The sequence below is a fragment of the Pteronotus mesoamericanus genome, unplaced genomic scaffold (genome assembly GCF_021234165.1).
Source record: "Pteronotus mesoamericanus isolate MK-2021 breed Mesoamerican mustached bat unplaced genomic scaffold, CSHL_Meso_final scaffold_165, whole genome shotgun sequence".
Classification (NCBI taxonomy): Eukaryota; Metazoa; Chordata; class Mammalia; order Chiroptera; family Mormoopidae; genus Pteronotus; species Pteronotus mesoamericanus.
In genome coordinates this window covers 4809584-4826222 of record NW_026555307.1, presented here as the reverse complement: position 1 = coordinate 4826222, position 16639 = coordinate 4809584, and the positions used below count along the sequence as shown (strand labels likewise).

The 16639-nt window shown below is 41.3% G+C and overlaps 2 protein-coding genes across 2 annotated transcripts in view; one reads left to right on the top strand and one right to left on the bottom strand.

Annotated features, from left to right (window-relative positions):
* PEPD (peptidase D) overlaps positions 1 to 896 on the top strand; it is a 117132-nt gene extending 116236 nt beyond the window's left edge. Inside the window, exon 15 of the mRNA XM_054588986.1 lies at positions 408 to 896. Within this exon, the coding sequence (XP_054444961.1) occupies positions 408 to 545 (138 nt within the window). The 3' untranslated portion in view covers positions 546 to 896. The remainder of the gene's footprint in view (positions 1 to 407) is intronic.
* A 5733-nt stretch (positions 897 to 6629) lies between these two features.
* On the bottom strand, positions 6630 to 14558 carry CEBPG (CCAAT enhancer binding protein gamma). The gene is made up of 2 exons (XM_054588985.1): positions 14372 to 14558; positions 6630 to 7456 (listed from the first exon to the last, which is right to left on the bottom strand). Exon 2 carries the CDS (start codon positions 7360 to 7362, stop codon positions 6913 to 6915), a length of 450 nt encoding a protein of 149 aa, XP_054444960.1. The 5' UTR covers positions 7363 to 7456; positions 14372 to 14558; the 3' UTR covers positions 6630 to 6912.
* Between the last annotated feature and the right edge of the window lie 2081 nt (positions 14559 to 16639).

The following is a 16639-nucleotide window of genomic DNA, read 5'->3' as shown; positions in this document are numbered from 1 at the left end:
TTGTCCCAGGATAGGAGCCCTAGTGGGAGGAGGAAGAGTCTTTTAACTCTCTCACTAGAAAAGGACTTGACCTGCCCTTTCTCACGGTCTGTCATTAGATAGGGGCCTCACTCGTCAACAAAAGAGAAAAGGATTCTACAAAACCCCTGCCCACTTCAGGGGTTCCTATCCACCCGGCAGGGGGCAAGGGGCAAGGGGCAAGGGCAGGATGGGCAGGTGGCATGAGCACTTGGCCCCACGGGATGAGCCTCTCAGCAGTTGCCTACAGGCCTTGGAGGCCAGCTCCTCCCTCTCAACAGGCTCCTCACACTCAGTGTGGGTCAGCCTGGAGCTGTCAGGTGTGGCTGGCCCTCTCATCTTGAGAATGAGACCAGCTCAGAAATACTGAGTCCACTGGTCTGACCCAGGTCCGGATCGAGGACGACGTCGTGGTGACTGACAGTGGCATGGAGCTGCTGACCTGCGTGCCCCGCACGGTGGAGGAAATTGAAGCATGCATGGCAGGCACTGACAAGGCCTTTACTTCCTTCTCTGGCCCAAAGTAGAGCCAGCCGGGAGTGTCCAGTGGGCAGCCTGCTGAGTGGCCACCCAGCAACGAGATGGAGCTCAGAAATCATGTGCCAGCATCAAAGTTTGACCACACCAAATAGGGCTGTGTCCTAGGGGGAAAAACTTTTTATTAACTTTCTACAAGATCACACCCTAATCTGTTAATACTTAGCTTAAATGACAGAGGCTTTTAAAATGCTATTTGCAAAAAATCCTGTTCTTTAGTAGCCGCTAAAATGTGTCTTGCTGTCATTTGTATTCTTATGCCCAGGATAGATTTCCAATGTTTCTTTTCTCAAAAATCAGTACACCGAATGGAATTTGTAATTAAAGTTTTCTTAAAATAAGTCCCTTGTGCTTGTCTCTCTGTCCTTTATCCCTTTGCAGATGAGCATGTACACTTAGACCTAGTCAGAGACCTTGGGGCTAAAAGGTCAGGCACATACAGGTTGTCCCACACCACACCTTTGCACATGCCAGAAAGGAAAACTGGTAGAGTAAGGCTTTTTGATGTGGTTACTGCCTCAAAGCTAGGTTTCTGAAGGGGGCAGAATTAGGGAGCCCTTAGGGCACAGTTATTTAAAACAGACTTGCAGAGAGGTCCCTTGTCCTTGACATCCTTTTCTAATAGGGCAAACTAGCAAAGCCAGCATCTAATGGGTTGAGGGCATCTAAGACAAAGGCAGCACCATAGCACAGGTGAGCTTTCTTCTTCCATCTTTGCTGAAACCATCTGTCTTCTGTAAGTGTAAGCCCACTGACCATTCTACTCAGAGGCTGTGAGCCATCACCCAGGGCTGGCGGGGCCTGGTTCCTGCCAGTGGCAGAGTACCTGTCCTTACCTCTGCCTGCCCAATTCCCACATGGTCCCACAGGACTGCCCCACCCCCTGAAGCTGGCTTCTAGAATTCTGTGCACCATTCCAGGTTTGTCTCCACAGTGCTATCATCCAGGAGTTTCCCGGCCAAGTGATGGGAAAGTGGGAAAAGACATCAGAGATGAAACCATGATGCAGTGGAAAACTCTGTAGCCCAAGCTACATTTTGAGAAGTCACTGAAGAATTTAATACAAGTTGATGTCTTCCAATGGCAGCAACACAAAAATGCTCATGATGTCGCCACATTAAAATAAAACAATCCCAAGTCCAAGAAACCATTTATCTTGTTTCTTAGATTAGTAACATTCAATTCTTAAGATTTTCTGCTGGTGCACAGATACATTCCCTAAATTATTCTAACATGGAGCAGTTTAAGTAATAGCTGCCTGTCTGAATGTCAAGAGTTCGAGTTTGCCCCATATGTCTCTACCCCAGCTAAGCCTGATGTTTAGGGTTTCAATTTCCCCACCCCCAGGATAAAACAGCTCAAGTTAGGATGAAATACTAAATGAACCATTTAGTTTTGTTCATTAAAAAATATAGCTGACTGTATCATACATCTTTCTCCTTTAGACATTTTATACCTAAACTGCTCACTTCATATAAATGTTTTCTGTGATTATCAAGCAATAGACAAAAAAGCACAAGGAGAAATCTCAGTAACTCAGTGCTTTGATGTGACTCTGGTTTAGTCCAGGTTGGCAAGTTGAAGGACATTCCATGAAGATGCTGGTCTCAGGTGGCCAGCAGTAGCCAGCTGCTCTACCCAACATTCCAAAGGAAGTAGCCAATTCTACGTCTCCTAAAACCAATGTGGAAATTTGCACAACTTCAGAAATACATAAAGACCCTTCCAGAGAGCTGTAAAGCACTAAATGCCTTTCCAAAATCCTGGAAGGGCCTACATATCCATTCAAGATATAACTACCATCTCCTATGTGCCAGTGTGTAATAAAAACATGCTTCCTGCTCTCCAAGCCAGTAATCTCAAAAGGCTGCACCTTAAACATATATCGCCTGAAACACTGAGAAGGGCCATGAAGGAAGGTAATACGGTTCACCTTGTCTAAAAGCCAAGGGGGCTGACACAGAAGAGTTTAAAGTGAAAAGCGAGCAATGAGGCTATCCAAGGCTTAAGGAAGCTGTCCTAAGGTGGTCCTGGGATTATGACCTTGGGAAAGCCCTGCAGCCAGAGCAGTGGTGTGAGACAGACAAGGGAAGGAAATGAAGTCGGCAAGATCTAGTGGAGCCACATCACAAAAAGGCTGGGCCTCACCCTGTGCACCATGGGAACCAAAGGTCAAGAGAACATGCAATGGTCTGGGGAGACCAAGTCCAGGCAGAAAGTGGGATGGCTCTGCTGAAGGTGAGGGAAGGGAAGCAGACAGGGGGAGGGAGACATTTAGAAGGCAGAACTGAACGGTGATGTGGAAGGGCATCTGGCTCTAATAGCTGCTTCAAAGGGAGTGGCAAAACTTGGGTATTTGGGCTGCAAAAATGTTTTAATGTGTGACTACCTCACCAACAACTCCATTCACAAGCCCATTTCTATAACCCCAAATTCCCTAGATGGCTCTCTGTGACTTTCAGGCCAAGAGCTCTGTGAGGAGTGTGGGCATGTTGCTGTAAAAGAATATTCAGGGTTGGTGTTCTCCTGTGAGTATATGTAAAATGCATATGAACTCTTCAGACACTCACAGGCAGTGAAAGAACAGTAGGTCTAAAAGTGCTTTTATTAAAAAAAGAGCTAGCACCTTCACAAATCATACCTATAAAATTCCCCCCGACAAGAGACTAGATTCCAAATTACAACTAATTCATAAAAAATGAAATGGAATATACTACCCATAGAAACAATTGTAAGATGCAATGAGTAGACATTTCCCAAGACATAAATAACTGAAGGATCACAGATGAAAAGTACCTAATTGGCATCTTCCCTTGAAACACTTAAAACCAGCTTCTTGGACTCAGTATTTATGAATTCGTTTCTACAGTCGGTCCATGGCATCATGTAAATGAATATTATATACATACCATAAATCGTAACATTAGGGGAAAGGCCTCACTTTGACATTCCTATCGTATGAACAAATTTCCTACCACTTTGTAAATAGAAACCACCCACTGAGATACTATGTATCTAAGTGGGAACACTAGTTACTGCTTTCTCTAATACACATTTTAGATTAGACCAGGTGATAGAATATAACTAAAGAGGCACTCTATATTCACAGAAAACTGTTCCTATACATTAAGGGAACTCTAGACTTGGACAAAACACCCATTTGTCCCTCCCAGCCCCACCTCTTCCTTACCCTGAGGCTAGGAACAGAAGACAGCAGGGGTCTGCCTGCTCTTCAGAGCAGCTTAACATTTGGACACTTTCTTGCTATCTAACATAAAGAAACCCACAATGAAGTAGTCTGTATTCCAAAGTTCTTTTTTATTTCAAATTCATTGAAAGAAATAAATGTATATTTAAAAAAAGAGTAATCTCACAAACTGAAGAAAGCTAGAACAAAAAGAACAAGTACTTTTTCCTGAGAGGCAGGTCTAACAGCTGTAGAATGGACTTTTCTCCTTCCTAACTTTTATCAAACAAAAAAACTCTTTTCCTATATCTAAGGCATCAGAAAGCACTAAGTGCTAAGTGGGATGTTAAGGTACATAGTTTCAAGCCCTCTAAAGAGGATTAAGAAATATTAAAAACTGCTAGTTTCCTTGATTATCAAATACTAAATTGTACATATTTTTACTTTTTATGTAAATTTGAGAACTTCACACTCATGACTGGTCCGTAACCATGTTCTGGTCATATTTTATTAAATCTTCCTACTAGCTGTAAGAATGTTCAAAGTATCTGAGCTCACACCCCCAAAACTAAAAGGGACAGATAACAGGAAGAGCTGCTCTTGATCCCTTACCACTTGTAACAAAGACAAGTCAGAAAGTACCCATCCCAGAAGACTCAGACACAGTTAGAAACTGATAAACTAAAACCTAATTCCTAAACAACTGGACCTGCCAGCAAAGGCAGACCAAATCCTAATGGTTCGTAAGTAACCTACAGAAGTTACAAAAGTCATGTTACAGTTCCCAAAGCTCTAAACTTACCCATCCCCCATACTTGAGTTCCCTCAATTTAACTGATAAATCTATCAAACTAAAAACTTTCCCAAACAATTCAGTAAGAGTCAGGACAATGGTTAACATTTTTGTCCTATGCATAAAGGACTGCTTGTACTAAAGTTTTAATTTGCAGAGGTAACAAGAAAGCTTGAACCCATTTTTCCAAATTTCCAATTTCATATTCTGATTTGACATACTGAATACACATTCCTGATGATTTCCCTAAAGCTTCTTTTCTAAGATAGTTAAGTCAATTCATATAACTGGTAACCATTAACTCCATGAAGCCATCAACTTCTGAAAGATAGTTTTTGTAAGAGAGCAAAATGTCTGTAACACCTATTATAGGTGCTTTAAGATTAAAATGACCCAACAGTATCTCCAATTAGGTTAATTATATAACATTGACCAGCTATTAAAGATTCAGTAGGACCTGTGGGTATCTCTTAGTTATTAAAAACATCTATTACCAGTAGATCAACACTCTAACCAAAGTAAAGTAGTGTTGGACCCTAAGACAAACACCTATCCTGATTCCTGGATCTATATAGGAAGTTAACCCTCCTGGGACAGTGGCTCTCATGGAACACTGGGCTCCCGTCACTTGCAGAAGTGGCTCATGGAAGGCTCATGGCCTCAATAATGGCTTCGCTGAGTACCAGAGCGCTGTGATGTTTTCTACCCAACAAAAGAGCAGACAGCACTCTTTCACCTACCCAAAAGTACAACTTGAGTTACATGCTGGCTACATTCTCCCAGGTGCTAGTATGAAACTGCAATGTGGCCAAAAATAACCAAAAGAGATTCCCAGTAACACATACTTTTTATCAGATGTGACTCAGTCTCTTGTCACCAACCCAGGCACCAAAAAAAAAAAAAAAAGAGAGAGAGAGAGAAAGAGACACAGACACACCCCACAGAACCAACAAATTTTAACTAGATTGCTGCTGCTGCTGCTGCTAAAAACCAAAAAACAAAAACAAAAAAACAAAACCACCAAGGACAATCAAAACTACCAACATTGATATAAATCAGACTAGAGATTCCTGACTTTAGTGATTGCCATTTTTTTAGTCTCAATAAAAATGTCAATATCCTGAGTTTTATCAATATTTTCTAAAATAATTTATGGGATATAAAAGCATACACATAACTAAACAGAAACAGTGGTACAAAAAGTCTGGAAGAACAGCCCACTAACTAGAAAAAGAAATATCACAAAAATATAAAAAGATGTATTTAAGTGAAATAAATTAAAGGTTAAACCTTGCACTTTCAAGTTTTCTTAGACTATTATTTTGGGAGTTGATGATGCACTTTTTTTAATAATCACTTGATTAAGTTCAAACACCAAATAATCCTTCATAAGAAATTTTTGTCTTTAAAACTCATAGCCATGAGGGCAGATATTTGAACATAGGAGAAACTAGCTGCTGAATTAATATTCTAAACCCTAATCAGTAGCTTATGTGATCAAGCTATTAAGACATTCATTTTGTTTACTGATTTGGCTATCAAAATGGTATTTTTTAAAATGCTTACTTTATCAGCATCTGCAGAAACCAAAATTTTGTTATACAAGTTTCTCTAAACTACTGAGTTGCTTGGGCTTTTTCTTTTTTAGGATACAAAAAAATGCCAATCCAATGACCCAAAGGTATCCTTAAAAGCATAGTCTAATATGCTTTACTTTTTTAAAAAAAACCTATTTATTTCCTAAGTATTATTTATTGTTTTTAAGCCAAATGGCTGCAAACTGCCTTTAAAATACAATGGGTTTCCTTTACTTAACCTGATGTCACTATCAAAAACTTGTACTTGTTGGGGGAACCAGTACTAATTGCTAAACCCAAGGTTTATGCCACACATAAAATCATTCCACATTACAAAGTGATTGGTTTCTACAGCCCTAAGGATTTTTAATACATAATTTAGAATAAAATCACAAATAGATTAACACAGACAGCATTCAGTTTTTCTTAATCCAATGAACCATACCCATTAAAACCAAGAAACTTCTACATGACCTGTGAGTTCCTCATTCCTTTTGTCAACCTAAAAAAAGAAGCATTTCTTGAGAAGTAAGGATTTATTAAGAACATTCAGGTCTGGGACTTTTTACCATATACCTTAAAAATGTTTCTTTATCCCAGTATCACTTAAAACCAGAAATTTGAATGACATGGCTAACATTTTTGGCTAATCAACTCTTCAGTGCTGATCCTAGAAAACAACTTTCAATGGATCTTTGAATAATGGAACAAGACAGTGTTCAATCATTGATATGAGTGATATCGATTGTCACACCTTTAATGTTCAAGCCACAAGTTGTGGAGTTTGGAAAGAGTGCAGCCTACTGTCCTGCACTGTCAGAATTTGTCATATTTTCAGCGCTGCTGGGTTGCACATTGTCTGCAAGGTTGTGCGCATGCTCAAGGAACAAATCTTTCAGTACACTTAATTCCTTAGTCAGCAATTTAATTTTTGCTTCCAACCGTTCATTCTCTTCTTTGAGCTGATTCACTCTCTGCAATGTATCCTGTGCTTTCTGCTTGCTTTTCAACCGGCTCTTTTTCACAGCCATGTTGTTCCTCTCTCTGCGCTGACGATACTCATCACTGTTTCGATCCATGGGTGAACTCTTTTTGCTTTGTTTGCTTGGAGGTACAGCCTTACCTCCTCCCCCGGGTCCAGCGGGCACCAGCTGAGGAACCTGCTGTACGCCGCTGGCATGAGCCGGAGTATGAATAACACTTATTCCGTTCACTCCTGGAGTACTGTTCTGCTGTGATATCTTGCTCATTTGGGCACTCTCTCTTGCCAACAGAATAGGCAGAAATGAGGGCAAGGTGATCAATGGTTTCCACTCTACACTGCCAAGAAATCTTCACATGTACCTAGTCAAAGAAAAAATTGTATTAAAATATTTGAAATGACAAGATCAAATAAGATTAAACTTGCATGGACCTAAAAGCAGGCCAACATTATTTGATTACGCTGAGAAAAGTCTACAGCAACTGCCAACTGTTCCAATGTTTCAGAAGTCTAAACCATTTAATTGAGCAAGGTAAGCTAGTACAGAAGCCCCATAAGGCCAAATTCAGCCCACCTGAATCCCTGAGGGTACTGCCCATCTGTGATTGTTTTTTTGAAAATGGGAGGAAAACACAGAAATACCCCTAATTAGGCAGCATGCATGACTATTACTTGGTAATTTGCCAGAAGGAAATTTGAGACATTTGGCTTAATCAAGAAATAGCTGAATTCAATTATGATAGAAGGGACACCTGCAATGAAAGGAGAAAAAAGTTTCAATTGTTGGTTGAAGTCGTTTAGAATGCTGCAGCAGAATGCTCTGACTCCAGTATTCATCAGGACACTGGGCTATGAAAGCTACATGTTCCTTATTCTAATATGCAGAGAGTGAGTAATCAACAACTTGACTTATTTTATGGGGTATTTTGAAAAGGCATTTGTTGGCCTTTTAAAACTTTCTGAATAACTTCAAATGTTATTAGTTTATAGAGATTCCCTTAAGTTAGTTTCTTGGATCATAGGTTTAGGAGATCTGAGAAACTCAATTTGCTTCCTCATCCCACCATGCTTCGAATACTCTTTTTTTTTTCCTTCTTGGCATAATTAAAAAACCATCTAAACATAGTCAAATAAAAACTACAGGGGGAAAAAAAAAAGCTCTAATGATGCATCCAAGAAGTGCAAATAATGGGGCTTAGGCTAGACAGAAATGAGCAGGGGCAGTGCCTGCCCCCAGTTCACTGCTGAAGGACCTCAGAGCACAGGCCAGCTCTGCAACAAGTAGTACTGCCCGTACAAATGAAGTCACAGTTTCAAAAACTAGTCATATTTGGAGTACTATAAATTCAACTAGGTCACTACGACTGCCTCAAGATATGTTAAAAAGCATACCTACCCTATCATTATAAAGCCACTTCAAGAAAAACTAGCTGAGTGAACCATGTCCACCAAGAAGTCACAGCATTCTTAAAAATTTAGAAAGCAGTGTTAGGAACCATAAAACTATCCTGTTCTCTTTGCACAAAACTGCTAAAACTACATCATGGAAAAACCTGGAGCCAGAATTATGAAATGCCTCAAATTAGTGTATCTCAGAAAAGCTCAGTTAGTAAATAAACACCAGTAGCTTCACCCAAACCTTTAGCCAGACATTTCTGTTTAAACATTGTCTATACATCTGCTTTTTAAAATAGTTGCTTTTTAAATATCCATATTCCCTTTGGTTTTTGGCTCGGAGGAAGCCTAAGTGAAACTTTCTTCAGTCAACCCAAATCTGGATTAACCCAACACCAGCCATCTCCCCGATGCCTCCGAAGTTCAACCCCTACAAGATCAGTTGTATACTTGAGTTGTACTGTGTGGGGAAGTTGGTACTATGTCTGCCCTGGCCCCCAACCAAGATCAGTTTCCAAAAAAGGTTGGTGACAGCATCACCAAAGCAACCGGTTATTGAAAGGGTCTGATGATTACAGTGAAACCGACCACTCAGAACATACACACCCAGACTGAGGTAGTACCTTCTGCATCAGCCCTGATCCTCAAAGCCCTCAAAGAACCACCAAGAGACAGAAAGAACCAAATAAATATTAAACACAGTGGAAATATCACTTTTGATGAGATTGTCACCACTGTCCAACAGATACATCGCTACTAATCATTAGCTAGACAACTCTCTAGAACCATTGAAGAGATCCTGGGAACCACCCCATCTGTGGGCTGCAACGTCGATGGCTGCCACACTCATGACATCAGAGACAACATCAACAGTGGTGCAATGGAATGCTCGGCTGGTTAAGAACTACAAAGGAAGGACCTGGCCATGTAGCTCAACTGGTTAGAGCATTGTCCCAATATGCCAAAGTTGCAAGTTCAATCCCTGGTCAGGACACATACAACAATGAACCAATGAATGCATCAATAAATGGAACAACAAATTGATGTTTCTCCCTCTCTCAAATCAATAAAATAACTACAAAGGGAAATATTTCAATTAAAGATCATTTAACAACCAAAAAAATTTTATATTGTTACTTTCAACTGTCTTTTAAGCCATGCAGACAGCCTCAAGCTAGTGAGTCATCTGTTTCACTCCAGTACGAAGGCAAGAAAGATATAAAGCTTCCTTCCAAACCATGTGGGATATCTACTCCAAGTCTATCTTCAATAATGGACATTTCACAATTTGGTTTAAAATGAACATAAGTGTTTTACTCAATTTTTTTTTTAAATAAAATTTTATTTATTTTTTAGAGAGAGGGGAAGGGAGGGAGAAAGCGGGAGAGAAACATCAATGTGCAGTTGCTCTCCCACACCCCCAACTGGGGACCTGGCCGGCAACCCAGTCCTGATTGGGAATCGAACTGGTGACCCTTCGGTTAGCAGGCTGGCACTCAATCCACTGAGCCACACCAGCCAGGGCTATTTTACTCAATTTTTAATAATTCACTTAACACCTCTGCTGGGATAATCTCAACAATCATAATCATCTTATTTTATTTTTCATATACCACTTATATTTTCAGTCTTTAAAGCTAATGTCTATACTCAACTCAGCAATAACAATGGGGAATGTAGGATGGTAAAATGCCTTCCTACTGACAATATACCATGAACTTCAATCACTAAATTCTCCTTAAATGCTCCAGATTCAGTGATGTTCATGCCCATTTTTATAACAAAAGATAGGAAAGAGCTCTTTTACCTCAGTCTGACTCATCCTGCCAAGCAATATACTAGGCTGAACATAGTAAAAGCAAGTTTTGAAAATGAGCCCTTTAGCTTGAAAAACAAAAAATAATCATTAAGCTGGTAAAACTATAAGAAAGAACTGGAGATAACAAAAAGAATTCCAAGTGTTTTTGTTTTTGTTTTAAAAAGTACTTTGACCAAAGACAAGCCAAGAAAGTAGCTTTTAAAGTGAAGAGCTAGTCTGGCTCAGTTGGTTAGAGCATCATCCCATACACCAAAAGGTTGTGGGAAGTTGCAGGTTTGATTCCCAGTCAGGGTGCGTCCTGGAGGCAACCAATCAACATTTCTCTCACATCAATGTTTCTCTCTCTCTGTCCCCAACCCCCTTCCTCTCTAAAATCAGTTATATATTTTTTTTTTAAAATACCCTTGGGTGAGGATTAGTAAGTAAACTAAAGAGGAAGAGATATCCATTAAGGAAAATGAACCAAGTAAAGGGAGTCAAAGAGCAAAATAATCTTAAAGACTTAACTCCAAACATTATCAATTTTGTTTCTATACTCAGCAGATAGCTGCCTCTAAAATTTACACAGTTTACAGTTTACACTGTCATTTGTGTTTGTGCTCCTTCCACAAATATATGGGCACCTACAATGGGCAAAAAAATAAGTTTATTTCAAATTTGGATATTCAACCCTAAATGAAAGTCTGGCTTCTATGTGGACAAATACTATTCCAAAGTTCAGTCTACAGGAAGCAGGGTGGTGCCTTGTTTCCCTGCATGTGAATCATTCAAGCAGGAAGCAGTAGAAAAACTGAAGAGCAATAGTGTTCAAAGTGTGGTCCTTGGACCAGTGACATCATCATTTGGGAACTTGTTAGAGTTACTAATTCTCAAGCTGCACCAGATCTAGGAATCAGGAGCTCTAGGAATAGGGCTGAGCAATCTTGTTTTAATATAGCCTCCAAGTGATTCTGATGACACTGAAATTGGAAAGCCAGTACTACAGATAACAATGGATATTTAAAAAAAGAAAACTGAGTAGGTAACATTTTTAAAATTCAGATTTCTTATTCAAGTAATGTTCATTCATATCAGTAACACACTGAAAACTCAGTGTTAGAATGAATAAAACAAAAATCAAATTTTTTCATTTAAGAAAATAAACCTGTCAAGAATTTTCCTAACCTTCTTGTCAATTTCTTCCCCACATACGTTCAACCAAATATTCCTCCCTGGTCCTCCAAAATAATTTTTCACTCAAATTTCCTCAGTGAAGATCTATACTCCAAAATATTTATAGATATTTCTCCCTTGCTCCAAATCTATTCTATCATTGATATGACAATTCTACCCCTACCCCCCAAAAAGACTACCTCCACCATACTTCTCCATCCCAGTGCCACAGAATTACCTCAGGCTAACATTATGTCTCAGGCTGACATCATCTCTCAGGGGCACTAGTCTCCTCTGGTTTAGCACTGTTCCCACCAACCGCTGTCTCTAGAGCAATCTTAACACTCAAACCTCAGTGTGTCACACCTTCCTGTTGAAAATTCTTCTGTGGCTCCCGCAAACAGCACCAAAATAACCCTCCCTCTACCCCTTGCTCCCTATTCTTCACACCTCAACAGTACTGACTCCCTTTCAGACCTCTAAATGACCTGTACTTTCTCTTTAATTTGTGTTTCTGTCCAATTCCTTAACCGTGTTTCTTTGTCAGCTGAGCTCTACAGTGTGTCTCCCTGTAGACTACTCAAGAGACCTAGAGGCCTTCATCTCCACATGCCCAGCATCTGGTGCTGGGCTAGGCATTTACAGTGGTGGTGCCTAGGAAATATTTATTAAATACAGTCTCAAAAGGCTAAGAGAAAACATTTTTTAATGTCTTACATAAAAACAAGACACTAGCATTAAAACCTATTAAAACATCCGCAATTAAATCAAGAGTATTACTAAGCTATCATGGTCTTACTACCTAAAGTTCAGTATCTTTCTCCTAAAGGTGTATAGAAAAATAAAAATACAGTTCTGTTTGCTATATCAAGTCCCCAGTCTATAGTGAACATCATTCTTGTCTGGTCTCTGCTTCATTTAAGAATCTTTACTTTCTATTTAGTCCCACTGTTTTCCAATTAATAACCTCAAGTTCCTAGGCATGTGTTGCCAGGGTCTGACAACTCTATACTACAAGTGAAGTCAACATAAGCAATCGAAGTCAAAACACACCCAAATAAGCAGTTATTTCTATTCAGTTGCACTGCTTGCTTCATGACCCAAAACCATTAAGTATATACCTTCACGAAGTACATAAATAGAAGGAAATGCATGTTCATTTGTCTTTTTTAAATGTCATTTTAAAATCCACTTTTGGTTTGATTTACAACATACACAATAAATAGTACACACACGTTGTTTATAAATATACACCTATTAGGAGATCGTGTACAATTTGTTTTAACTAATTGGGCTGGGAAGCCTAAAAGGTAGGAGACCAATGCACCTTACCTACTAGTATAAGATACCGCTACAAGAACCCATGAAGCCATCCCCTCTCAAGAATACACAATAAACCTGGAATTGTGGCTACCTACATTGATCATTACTGTGATCAGATGAGGCAATCTAAGACTGTAAGTTTAAATTCAGCCCCCAGGAGATCCTATTTGTCTTTACCAAGCACATACCATGTGCTGTTAAAAATCCCTAGGGAGGAAACCACCTCTCCATGATCAGCTAACCTTGCTGGTGTTCTTGTGAACTTAAAGGATGGTCTGGACAAAATGAAGTTTTGTTCTCATGTTTTTTAAGGCAGGTATTAAAAATGACTGAATCAGACAACTATGTCCACTACAAACAGGCAACAAGAAATAGAAAAATTCTTCAGCTCACTGGCATCCTTGTAATTCTTTAAACTTGTTTACAGTAAGTTCTTCCAGAAACAATGAATCAACTTTAAGAACAGCTTATCCCAAATAACACTGGTAATAGCTGACCAGATTTTAACTTTTAAATATCTAAAACTTAGATGCATAATTTCTTAGTAAAGCAAACTCTTACAGTATTTTACTTCAAAAACTTCTTTGGCAGTCACATATCCTATTTAAATTAAAGAACAGGCTCTTCAAATATGAATTCATTTGAGTGTAGGCTCAAAGACAGGACTATCAATTTTTATACAATCCCTAAAGTTAAAACCTTTCTGAAACTGACACATTAAGATGCCAGATTAAGCACAAACCTCAGACAAGGGAAAAACCAAACCCTTAAACCTTCTGAAGAAAAATATGCAAGCTAACTTAGAAAAACAGGTTATCCTTCCCATCAAATCTGCACTTCCATCCTCTCCATCTCAGATAACCTCTGCTAGCTGTTTTCCTACTGTGTTCCCCCCACCATGCTAACGAAGCGCTTCGTTCCTTGCCTTTCTCTTTGCTATTCAATTCGTGGTTGCTGCATCTTCGTTCTCACCTATGTAAACTGCAAGGTATTCAAACTAGAGCTTCATAAATGGCATAATGGTATTTCTGTAAAGTCACGTACTTAAATATCAAGTGCTTTCCCTGACTACTTTACCACTCTATTGACTTCTGAACAGAATTCTCGACGACCCCACACTGAGCAGTTTTGGAGGAGCGGGAAATATCCTATGTGGCACTAAAATAAGATACGGTCTACCTCCTGCTATCCTGGGAACACCCTTTATCCCCAGGGGCCAATATGAGCCGGGCTTGTCACAACTGCACATTTCACAGAGGGCTGGGTTTTGGAGGGGGTACATCTCGGCTTCCATCTCGGCCGGTGGTGAGGGGCGCCCGGGGGAGCGTAAGGGGTCGGCGGGTAGCGCCGGGGCGCTGGGCGGCAGCCAGGGATGAGCTCAGCGGCTCTGCCGGGTGTTGCCGGCAGGTTGCATCAGACGCCGCGCGGGGCCGCCGCCCGCGACGCCGGCTACGCTGGGCCTTCCTGGCCAACCGGCCTCCGCGGCCGCGCTGTGTCTCCTCGGGCTGGGCCCGCGCCCACGCGAGCGGCGGGCTCCGCCGCGGCCTTCTCCTCCTCTAGCCCGCCCGCTTGTCCGCGGCCTCCTTACCTGCACCTCCAGCCCGCCCGCCCCCAGGCGGCCTCCACTTCGAGCGGGGCCACAGAGCGGCCCGACCCGACCCGGCCCAGTCCCCGCAGATCGCGAGTCAGCTAGGAGGAGCGACGGTTACGAAACCGGCAGCCTCCGCCTGTTCGCCAGCCACCGGCTTCCCCTCCTCGCCTGGGCAGCGCGCGCTACCACTGCCGCAAAACCAATGGGAGCGCCGACCAGCGGGCAACACGCCCTCCTCTCGCAATAGGCAGCACCGCCAGCCAATGGCAGGCGGCCTGGCCGCGGGAGGCGGGCACGTGGCGGAGGCGTTAGCCAAGGCGCCTCGGGGCTGGCGGGCGTGGTGGGAGAGAAAGAGTCGCTCGGGACGGTCTCTGTGGTCTCTCCGCTGCTAGGAGTTGTGGGCCCTATCCGTGACAAAGGGTGTGTGTGGAAGTTGGAGAAGCGTAGCTTTGTGAAGGCAGCATTGTCTTTGGAAAGCACAGTGTCCTGAGGTGATTGATATTATCACCAAGTTCTGTTTCTGTTCCGCCACCGTCCTCGGGGATCCCCCCTCACAGGGACGGTTTCCCAGAACGACCCACCAGACTTGCCTCCAGGGAGGCAGGGCTCCGCGAACTTGGAAGGAACCTGGAGAGAAATCCTGGACCTCAGGGCAGGAGAAACAACTGCAGACTTGTTGAAAATTAATAAAGCAAAATTGTCCCAGCATAGGATTAGTATTGATACCACTTTGGTAACACTACAGACTGTGGTTCTTTGTTGGGAGAAACGAATTGACTTTCCACCATCGACCTAAGTGTGGTGTCCTCCAGGTGAGCGGGTTGAGAGACTTGATTTAAAAAAAAAAAAAAAAAGAATGGCAACCGAGTTTTATCAAAGTCGTCACAGAGGATCTGAAAGCGTCTTAAAACCAGGAAGCCGCATGCTGGGTGGAGAACAGAGCCATTCACGATAGGTTTGATTGCTTCCTCTGTAGCAATTCTTATCATCCAAAAAATAGAGTCTTTGAAAGAGGAAACATTTCTTCATCTCCAAGGCCATTGTGATGCAAACACCTCTCTGCATAAGGCTGTTTCGAGGAATCAAGAAAGAGATGATAAAACATTTGCAAAAATAAAGATAAAAAAAGGGGAGGGGCTGCAACTAAAGGTGAACAATGATAACCATAAAAGTACACATGGTAGAATGACACATCAAAACTAGTATGCTTCCTTCACTTTGGCCCTCAGTATTGAGTTGAAATTTCTTTGATGAAGATTTTAGCGCTATTAAAGTTGGACTGTATTTTGTTACTCACAGAATCATAATTTAATCCTGACCATTACCTAATCACTTAAGGACTGCATAGGAAAAAAGTGCATAGGTATAATCATTTCTCCTTTGGGTTGCTAACCATTCTGCCAAGCTGGCCCAACATTCTCTCTCTGTCTGCCTGATCAGGCCTTCTTCCACATTCAGCAGGTCTAGTCGATGCCAAGGAGACTAGACTATTTCCACTTCAGCTGGTAATTTTTCTGCTCAGTTTACAAATATTATTCTTTTGGTGCCAGCTATGTGCTAAGCTGTGGGGATTTAGCAACAAACAAGATAAACAGTCCCTGCCCACATGGAGTTTACACTTAGCCAGCAAGACTTACATTCAGTAATTGCACAATTTTTCTGTTACCATATTATAAGAAGTACAAGATGCTGTGAGAGATTTTAAGATGGGAATCAAACCTGGTCTGTGGCTTAGGGAAAGCCTTAAAAATGAATATGATTTGGTTCGGTGACACAAATGAAGTAGATGTGCTAGTCAAAGGGAAAGTCTTATCAGAAGGCCTTTGTGATGGGAGAAATTTAAGGCCAGAGTGACTGAAGCACAATGTCCCAGTGGAGAGTGGTGAGATAGGCAGGGCCTGTGGCCCAAGATGATTTCTCATTTTAGTCTAAGAGAGATGGGAAGCCTTTGAAGGACTTGTTCTCACCATAGGGAAATGAGGAGAGCCTGGTGGAAGCTCTGTTCCTGGGATGAGGAGAGATACATACACCATGTTGCTTTCTCACAAGTCACAGGGACCCAAGCCATCATAATAAAATTTTCCTACATGGATCTGTACCTCACTGATGTACAATATTGTACATGTTCTATAAATCCAAAAATTTTGTAAATAGGCAGTATAATAAAATCTCATCCAAAGGACTTGAGGAGCAGGATGTCCTGTTAATTGAATATACTAATTACCTGAGAGCTACTATGATTAACTACCTTAGTTACCTAAAAGA

What these genes read in the sequence shown, in the direction of transcription:
- CEBPG (XM_054588985.1), bottom strand. Translation starts at nt 7,362, where the DNA reads ATGAGCAAGATATCACAGCAGAACAGTACTCCAGGAGTGAACGGAATA.